The sequence below is a fragment of the Entelurus aequoreus genome, linkage group LG10 (assembly GCF_033978785.1).
Source record: "Entelurus aequoreus isolate RoL-2023_Sb linkage group LG10, RoL_Eaeq_v1.1, whole genome shotgun sequence".
NCBI classification, from domain to species: Eukaryota; Metazoa; Chordata; class Actinopteri; order Syngnathiformes; family Syngnathidae; genus Entelurus; species Entelurus aequoreus.
Window position 1 is genome coordinate 518,891 of NC_084740.1, and position 10,601 is coordinate 529,491.

At 34.6% G+C, this 10,601-nt stretch overlaps 1 protein-coding gene across 1 annotated transcript; it reads right to left on the bottom strand.

Annotated features, from left to right (window-relative positions):
- Positions 1–467: 467 nt before the first annotated feature.
- On the bottom strand, positions 468–5,472 carry LOC133659253 (zinc finger and SCAN domain-containing protein 2-like). Its single transcript, XM_062061984.1, has 2 exons — positions 5,213–5,472; positions 468–2,882 (listed from the first exon to the last, which is right to left on the bottom strand). Exons 1-2 carry the CDS (start codon positions 5,388–5,390, stop codon positions 1,915–1,917), a joined length of 1,146 nt encoding a protein of 381 aa, XP_061917968.1. The 5' UTR covers positions 5,391–5,472; the 3' UTR covers positions 468–1,914.
- Between the last annotated feature and the right edge of the window lie 5,129 nt (positions 5,473–10,601).

Here is a 10,601-nt window from a genome sequence, read left to right on the forward strand (position 1 = left end):
GTTTACAGTAATTCGGACTGAGTCGAACGAAGAGGTGGGGGCGGTACTAACCGTTCAAGTCATTTTGCCGTAGAACTTGTTTCTGCTGCCATCTTGTGGCGGTATTGAAGACTGTTGAAGAAGAAAGCAGAGATACGAACATGTCTCTTTAAAAAAAGGAACAAAGTGTCTAGTTTTGAGGACATTTATTTAAAAAAAAATCTAACGACACAATACAATGGCGTAGATACTCCTTAAATACAAGAAATACTAGCTTCTGAATTTGGGTTTCTTTGGTGCAAACCATTCCAAGCAGCCTGTTCAGTTGTGATGAAAACATAAATCAACGTCAATACATTTTGCTCACACAATTTATTCAATAAAATTGTCAGCATAATTTGCTGTAAAAAAATTAATAAATAAATAAATAAAAGATAAAAAATCAGTTGACAAAATTCAAACGCAAACAATTTAGTTACATAAATTGAGTGTCCAAAAAGAAAGCTTTGGTAATAAAGACACATATTAACCACTACGGATCACCAAACTAATCAATGGAAACAACAAAACCAATGGGACTGATTGATTATTTAAAAACATTATTGGGAATTTGATCAGCGTTTAGAGTTTTGCCAGACATGGAACTGTGATTTAGTTTTGGCTTTTTCCATCTTAATTGTCCCGAAATATTTACCATAATTTGACCGATAAGTACACCAACAGACGGTTGTGAATAGTGACAAATATGTGCCTCATAATTTCGGGTCATAATATATATTTTACATGCTCAATATGTCACATGAGAACTGATGAGTAATAATGCCATATAAACATATTGTAAATAGAATAAAACTGTTAAGTAGAAGTGCATGAAAACTTTTTGAGCCACAGGTTGGAAACCCAATTTAATCATATTTAAAGAATAAAACTAAAGTTTATACATTTTGTAAAATTTGGGATTATTGATGTTAAGAAAGATGCAACACTGAAAAAAGTCACATTGTTTTTATTCACCTATTTAAACAAACGAAGGATAAACTTTGAAGTAAACATTGGAAAATTATTGATAAAGTGACCAACCAAGAACATCATAAATGTCAGAAAATCAAACCTATAAATTATTTGTATAATTACTTTACAGAATCTCATTCATGGTAATCCAGTCCACAAAATACATTACAGGTAGTCACACTATTAATTTTAGATTTTAACTATTTCACTTATTTGTGGTTATTAATAATTCGTAAAAAAAATAAAAAAAATCTTTAAAACGTTCAAAATAAATGACCATAACAGTAGGCCCTTGCCACCTGCCGGATCTTTCCTCCGCTACGGTGTCTGCTGGGCGTGACGCACCGGACCGCTAACGGCCGTAACAAAGGCACACCAAAATATACCGGCATGGCGGTATTGTCTCAAATACCGCTTTCTAAAATATACCAGTATAAACTTTAACACCGCAATACCGCCCAGCCCTACTTACAGTATAAATACTTTGTAGGGAGCAACAGAAGCCTCGATTCAGCTTCATGGCGACGACTACTCCGTGACTACGCAACACACCGTAGCCTATACACTACTGCCATTTAATGTCTTAGAATTGCAACTGTATGCAAAGTTTACTAATACTTATACACTTTTGAAACACGCTCACATGTGCGTTGCTAAGGGTTAAATGAACAATAGCCATATTTAGGAACCTTAAGTTAGGGGAAAGGCTTCTAAGTCACATGGTTGATTGATTGATTGAGACTTTTATTAGTAGGTTGCACAGTGAAGTACATATTCCGTACAATTGACCACTAAATGGTAACACCCGAATAAGTTTTTCCACTTAAATTGATTCATGATACAGATATATACGATCATATATACTAGCAACCCAGCAGTACAATTTGTGGCTATGAAGAGAATATTTCACCACATATAGAACAATTATAAGGTTTTGTGTGCTCTCGCCATGTGTCTTATCATATTTGACTTTTGCGAGAATCTTATACCACAAATAGAACAACTAAAAGGTTTTTCTCCTGTGTGCGTTCTCAGGTGTTGTACCATATTTGACTTTACAGAGAATCTTTCGCCGCACCATGAACAACTAAAAGGCTTTTCGCCCGTGTGCGTTCTCATGTGTCTTATTACAGATGACTTTTTGTAAAAGCTTTTCCAGCACACCGAACAACTATAAGGTGTTTCTCCTGTGTGTATTCTCATGTGTGTTACCATAGTTGACTTATGGGAGATTTTTTTACCACATACCGAACAACTAAAAGGTTTTTCTCCGGTGTGCGTTGTCATGTGTGACGCCACCGCTGATCTATCCGTTAATCTTTTACCACAAACTGAACAACTGAAGGGCTTTTTTCTTGTGTGTGTTCTCCGGTGAACGTTCCCTAAAACCCCCTGGTTTTTACCCATCTGCTTTTCAGAGTGTTTGTTGTCAGTTTGAGTTCTCATATCACCTTTACAGTCTGCATCGCTGCTCAAAGGTTCTTTGGCGGCGTCCCCGTCTTTAGGAGAGTATGATGTCGTGCCATCGCTATTTGATAGATGTGATCCTCCACAGTGGTCTTCATCATCTTCTGTTGTGATGTGTTGTGGAGAGCTGCTGCTTGAAGGCTCCGCTCCTTTGTTCTCTTCACTTGGACTGTGATGACGCTGTGAGGACTCGGGTGGCTTGTCTTCATGGTTTTCAGTCTTAACAGAAATACTAGTCAGTGGCGACTTGTCAAAATCATCCTCCTCCTCCTCTGGCACTAGAAGACGCTCTCCATCCTGAGTGATCCAGAGTTCCTCCTCCTCTTTAACGAAGGTGGGCTGTGGATCCTCCTGCTTCAAAGTGGAGCGCCCCTGCTGGGGCAGAAGGGGAAGTTCATCTTGACGACCAATCAGCTGCTGGAGGTCTGCAAGACAACCAACAGAACATTTCCTTCTGGCCTGTCATGTGATGTTTTGGGAAGTATTTGTCTCAAGACCCAACTCAATTGCCAACCCCTGATCTACTGGATTGTCATTTGATAGTAACTTAGTGCAACCCAGCATATGAGTGTGCTTAAGTGTTTGGGGGCAAACAAGTGTGTTCTTAGCTAAAGTAATGCCCTGCTTTCTGGTCTTCCTAAAAAAGGTACAAAACCACTTCAATTACTCCAAAACTCATACGCTCATGTGCTGACGAGGACCAGAAGGAAGGGGTCCATATTACACCAGTTTTAAAATCACTGCATTGGCTCCCTGTGTGTTACAGAATCTTTTTTAACATTATTTTACTGTTTTTTTTAAACCCAACACCAAGAATAGACATTTAAAAGGCAATTTAAAATAAATAAAGAATAGTGAACAACAGGCTGAATAAGTGTACGTTATATGACGCATAAATAACCAACTGAGAACGTGCCTGGTATGTTAACGTAACATATTATGGTAAGAGTCATTCAAATAACTATAACATATAGAACATGCTATACGTTTACCAAACAATCTGTCACTCCTAATCGCTAAATCCGATGAAATCTTATACGTCTAGTCTCTTACGTGAATGAGCTAAATAATATTATTTGATATTTTACGGTAATGTGTTAATAATTTTACACATAAGTCGCTCCTGAGTATAAGTCCAAACTATGAAAAAAACTGCGACTTATAGTCTGAAAAATATGGTATACATATATATATATATATATATATATATATATATATATATATATATATATATATATATATATATATATATATATATATACATATATATATATATACACTACCGTTCAAAAGTTTGGGGTCACATTGAAATGTCCTTATTTTTGAAGGAAAAGCACTGTACTTTTCAATGAAGATAACTTTAAACTAGTCTTAACTGGAAAGAAATACACTCTATACATTGCTAATGTGGTAAATGACTATTCTAGCTGCAAATATCTGGTTTTTGGTGCAATATCTACATAGGTGTATAGAGGCCCATTTCCAGCAACTATCACTCCAGTGTTCTAATGGTACAATGTGTTTGCTTTATGTTGATGATTAGAAAACCCTTGTGCAATCATGTTCACACATCTGAAAACAGTTTAGCTCGTTACAGAAGCTACAAAACTGACCTTCCTTTGAGCAGATTGAGTTTCTGGAGCATCACATTTGTGGGGTCAATTAAACACTCAAAATGGCCAGAAAAAGAGAACTTTCATCTGAAACTCGACAATCTATTCTTGTTCTTAGAAATGAAGGCTATTCCACAAAATTGTTTGGGTGACCCCAAACTTTTGAACAGTAGTGTATATATATATATATATATATATATATATATATATATATATATATATATATATATATATATATATATATATATATATATATATATATATATATATACACATACATATATATATATATTAGGGCTGCAACAACTAATAGATTAAAATCGATTATTAAAATAGTTGCCGATTAATTTAGTCATCGATTCGTTGGATCTATGCTATGCACATGCGCAGAGGTTCTTTTTTTGTTTGTTTTTTAATTTAAAAAAATATGTATGTTTTTTTTTTGTTTGTTTTTTTTTAATAAACCTTTATTTATAAACTGCAACATTTACAAACAGCTGAGAAACAATCAAAATAAGTATGGTGCCAGTATGCTGTTTTTTTTTCAATAAAATACTGGATAGGATAGAAATGTAGTTTGTCTCTTTTATCCGATTATTAATTGATTAATCGAAGTAGTAATCGACAGATTAATTGATTATCATATGAATCGTTAGTTGCAGCCCTAATATATATATATATATATATATATATATATATATATATATATATATATATATATATATATATATATATATATATATATATATATATATATATAATGTGTGTGTGTATATGTGTATATATATTGCATCCTATTTTAGTTACCTTATTGAGTTTACAACCCCCTGGCGCTGTTTTGTACTGTTTTTGTACTTATTTTGATTATTATTATTTCTCAATTGTTTGTAAATGTTGCAATTTATAAAAGGTTTATAAAATTAAAAAAAAAAAAAAACATTATTATCATTTTACAAACTTGCCTCAAACGTTTGTGTTACACGTGTGCTGTCAAAAAAACGTGTGAAATTAAGGTTTTAATGTTTGTTGTAATATTCACACCCGTACTGATGTGCGGATTAATACTGCAATATAAACGCATACGTTAGCACATTTTCGCCAGCGCAAAGAATATAAATAATGGAAATGATCAGTAAACACACCTTCAACGTGTATCACAATGTGTGTCTTGCAGATCTCTTCCAGTTGCTGTCGTCGTCGTTCATTTTCCTTTCTTGTTCGAGAAAGTTCCTCGGCGTACGACGCTATCGTTCTTTCAAACAGCCCGCATATTTCGTCAGCTGCCGCCGCGAGTCGCTTCTTCACCAACTCGTTCAACATGTTGAGTGTTTTCACTTGATTATAATTACCGCCACTGTCGGGTTTACTGAGCGACCATATTCTCCTTTTTCCTCCTCTTTTTCTTCTACTTTATTTAATGGTGGTTTGCAAGCAACCTTCTGGTGTGCATTACCGCCACCTTCTGATATGGAGTGTAGACCAAGATGGAACTCCACTCTATATTCTTTTACAGTCCTTTTTTTTAAAGTATTTTTTTTTCTTTTTTTTTCATTTGTTTATTTATTTCAGGCAATGACAAAGAAGTACAAGTTGGCAAAACATAATAATATAAATTAATATAGTGCATTATTGTCCAGTTTTGCCTGAAAGGGAGTGGGAAGAAGATAGTGTATTTCAGGGGTCACCAACCTTTTTGAAACCAAGAGCTACTTCTTGGGTACTAATTAATGCGAAGGGCTACCAGTTTGATACACACTTAAATAAATTGCCAGAAATAGCCAATTTGCTCAATTTACCTTTAACTCTATGTTATTATTAATAATTAATGATATTTACATTTAATTGAACAGTTTAAAAGAGGAGAAAACATGAAAAAAATGACAATTAAATTTTGAAACATAGTTTATCTTCAATTTCGACTCTTTAAAATTCAAAATTCAACCAAAAAAAGAAGAGAAAAACTAGCTAATTCGAATCTTTTTGAAAAAATTAAAAAAATAATTTATGGAACATCATTAGTCATTTTTCCTGATTTAGATTAATTTTAGAATTTTGATGACATGTTTTAAATAGGTTAAAATCCAATCTGCACTTTGTTAGAATATATAACAAATTGGACCAAGCTATATTTCTAACAAAGACAAATCATTATTTCATCTAGATTTTCCAGAACAAAAATTTTAAAAGAAATTCAAAAGACTTTGAAATAAGATTTAAATGTGATTCTACAGATTTTCTAGATTTGCCAGAATAATTTTTTGGAATTTTAATCATAATAAGTTTGAAGAAATATTTCACAAATATTCTTCCTCGAAAAAACAGAAGCTAAAATGAAGAATTAAATTAAAATGTATTTATTATTCTTTACAATAAAAAAAATAAATTACTTGAACATTGATTTAAATTGTCAGGAAAGAAGAGGAAGGAATTTCAAAGGTAAAAAGGTATATGTGTTTAAAAATCCTAAAATCATTTTTAAGGTTGTATTTTTTCTCTAAAATTGTCTTTCTGAAAGTTATAAGAAGCAAAGTAAAACAATTTATGAATTTATTTAAACAAGTGAAGACCAAGTCTTTAAAATATTTTCTTGGATTTTCAAATTCTATTTGAGTTTTGTCTCTCTTAGACCAGCTTGCTAGTAAATAAATACAATTTAAAAAATAGAGGCAGCTCACTGGTAAGTGCTGCTATTTGAGCTATTTTTAGAACAGGCCCGCGGGCTACTCATCTGGTCCTTGCGGGCACCGCGTTGGTGACCCCTGGTGTATTTAATCCCACCCCCAGTTCTCCATTAAGTGATTATTCACATGAGTTTCACTCTTACTTTGTTCAAGGATTATAATACAGATGTTGTATCATAGTGGCATTACCACAGGTAACAATAATTATTACATTGTAACAATAATTTGTATCAACAATGTAGGAATAATTAATATACCAACAATGGTAATAGACAACATAGCAATAATGGTAAGGAAACATTGAGCACATATTAACACTTTGAGACAGAGTACAGCAGCAGGTCAAATTAAAGACCCTCATCTCTATATTTGAACCAGACCCCATGTTTGTATAATAGTTTAAATCGATTAATAGTTTGGCATTGCTTGTGTTGTAAGTCCTGTTTGTTCCATAGTTTTACTCCGCATACAGACACACAAAAACGTTTGTGAGTGGTTTGAGCTCTCGGCAATAAGAAATATCCAAAGCCTCTCAAATTATGAGCCTGCACTCGTCTTATAAAAAAATGTTGTAGATCAGGTGGCAATAATTTGTTAAATGCTTTATATAAGATTATTAATGTATTATATTTAACAAGTATGTAATTCTTTGTATCCTAAATGTTCTGAGTGCAAACCTAAAATATCTTAGACTTAGACAAACTTTATTGATCCACAAGGGAAATTGTTCCACACACTTCTAGAAGCTCACATGAAGAAGAACGTAGATTTATTTCATCACACATGATGCGAAATTGTCTGCTGCCGTTTGCAGTGGTAAATCCGGATAAATAGAGTTGCAATGTTCCATCTATTGGTAAAGTTGTATCATGTAAACTAAACACAGTCGGTTCAGGGCATTTAAACAAAACGTGGCAGATGAATGTGATAGCTACAACAATACCTATCAAAAATATGCGGTCCAGCGTGTATCAACAACTGTGCCTATAGATATCTTATAAGTAGACGCAGCATTGGCTGCTGTGACGCGAGAAATTCGGTCACCATCTTCAAGTGGTGATGAGGAGCCGGCGAGCAGCCTAAACTGACAGTTGACAGGTAGAAAACAAATATGCTGGGCTGGTGTTCAGCGTTCTCCTGCTCAAATGAGTGGACTGTTGAAAATAGGAATCGGGGGATTACTTTTCACAAGTAAGATTTAACATTAACATATACTATTGGTTGTATTTTGTGAAAAGAATATTACCACAGAGTTGAGAAGGAGCAAATATCTTCAATAGTACTGATTATGATGCATTCTCATTTTAGGCAAAGTATAAGACAATACTTTCTTGACAGTATAATTGTAACCAGGAATAAGTCTTCAAGTAACAATATTCAAATACTAACATTGTTGGGTAAGACAGAATTTGGTTTTATTCTGAATCCAGTGAAACAGATTGGTGGTTTTAGCTGATATAAAGACTTTCAGGTGTTTACATATGTTTATGTTTAAGTATTTGGCAGACGCTTTGATCCAAAGCGACAAACGTAAAAAATACATATAAAACAATCACTGTAAACATGATCATTTAAGGGAAGAATGTAATACAAAATATCAATACAAAGTGTCAAGACAGAATAAACTCTCTGCTGCTGCAGCAACAGAGATACAATCTAATGGTCCCAAAGATATATAGATATCTAATATATTCATACATTGTTTATGTAGGATATACGGTATACGCATGTATATATAACCTAATCATATTGTTTGTTGAATTTAGAAATAGCTGACCATTTGTTCCCCCTTCTCTGGGATTATATTCCCAGTTTTGATCTCGGACGTCTGGTCACTTATAGAATATAAGAATATTCTATTACTGTTAACCAAACTATGAATAATAAAACACGCCAAAACATATGTCCTTTATCGTCGCTACACGTATGACAAAAAAAACCGCGTGAAAATCAGTGGTATTCAGTGAGGTAAAATTAATTAAATGCGCTGACAGTTCATTGCTCCTGCCAAATGAATTGCACTGAGTGGAGCGGATCACCACTCCAAGATGGCGGCCCCGCGTCTCGTCAGCGCCAGTAGGCAGTAGCGCTCGATGCTGCGTCTACTTATAAGATGTCTATGGTGGTCATGGTGCTGCCTGATCAAAAATGGCACATTACATTACAACAGTCGAGAACTTTAAAGCTTTAAAAAAAACGTGTATCCATCTGTAACCCAGTTGTTAAGTAGTATAAAACTATTGTTTTATAGATACAATGTGATTCAAATGTTATTATATTAATCTAATAAAATTGTAACAAGTCGCCACCTCATGCCCCGCCTTCCGCCCGAATGCAGCTGAGATAAGCTCTCGTTGTATAAATATGTTTCAACGAGTTAGCCATCACCATGCTACGCGGCGTTACCTATGTATGTACTGTAATAATCCAGACATGTAGGCTCATACTAATTTGTTTGTCTTGTCTTTATTGTACAAGATGCAATTCAACCACACTACAACTCCAATGTGTCTCCCTCCTTTCCCGGCAATACTCGAATGTCACTTCCCTATCTCTCCCCGGAAGTCCCGCCCCCCAGCCAAAGTCATTGGCTAACACCCCGTAGCCTGCCGCTACAATACTGTACATAGCTAACTTTGCTTAGCATGGTGTTGTACATCCATCCATCCGTTTTTCTACCGCTTGTCCCGAATGCGCTGTACACCCTGTATAGTGATCGTCAAATGAAGCCGCACGAGGCATTGAATCACTTAATAAGTTCGAGAATTCGCATTCGTTGGCACAAGACACCACCTGCTGGTCAAATATATTATTACACACAGCTGTATGTGTGAGCCATTGAGTTTTTGCGTCTGTTATGGCTCTTGGAAATGACTTATGATGAATCACAATAAATGTTGGACCAAATGCTCTGCTCGTTATATTAACACATGTATAAATACAATATGTTTTTTTAATATATTGTGTGTTAAATTTTACCATCATGGTACTAATATATGATATGGCAGGATAATGTGTTTTTGTCACCTTGGAGAATGACACATGGTCTTAAAGAGTCTTAAAAAATAGAATGTAACTTGGACAATGATGTACAGAACAGGGGATATTCATCTTATTTTTAGTTTTAAACACTTCTATTTTCCCTCTTCATTTCTGGTGGCTATAGCTAAATGAGAATATATATTGCGTAAATTACGCCTATTGTTTGAAGTAGTACGCACATTCAGGAACTTACTTTGGCGAGAGTAGATCAAACATCAAATAGCATAAAAGGCACTTTGTACGCCATTACACCATGCACCAATGTAATATCACGAACCCTGTTATTCTTCGATATATATTGATATATTGATTCCCTGTCCAAATTCCAAACTGACAGCAACTTTATCAAATGATATGATAAAGTTGCTGTCAGGGATATGATTCATATCCCACATTTTCAATGGAGTTTGGGCGGTTGAAGTGTTGCGCAATTTTCCGGCAAAATGTGGACCGGGTCACGTGGTAGGCCGGTACACGTCATCATTTCCGGCCCCCTCCTTTCCTTAAAACGGAAACGCCCCCTCATTAAAGGATACATCGTATGTGACCATTGATGTGGTATTTTGGAATCAGTTACCTCATGGCAGAGATATCCTGCATGATGTACATTTATAGAGATGTGTGTCTAAATATAAATATAATGTGTATGGTGCTATGTATGTATAGGAGTGTCACCAATATCAACCATATATATATTTGCTTTTTCATTTAATTTGTATTGACATCCAGCATCAGCCATTCCTATCCATTACATCATATTTACATACATCATATATCTGTTGTCTGCCCTAAATGTCCAAATATGTTT

Excerpts from the sequence above, each read along its gene's own strand:
- LOC133659253 (XM_062061984.1), bottom strand. The coding sequence starts at position 5,390 with ATGTTGAACGAGTTGGTGAAGAAGCGACTCGCGGCGGCAGCTGACGAA. Across the intron at positions 2,883-5,212 it reads CATTGTGATACACGTTGAAG|ACCTCCAGCAGCTGATTGGT; the intron begins GTGTGTTTACTG and ends GTTGTCTTGCAG.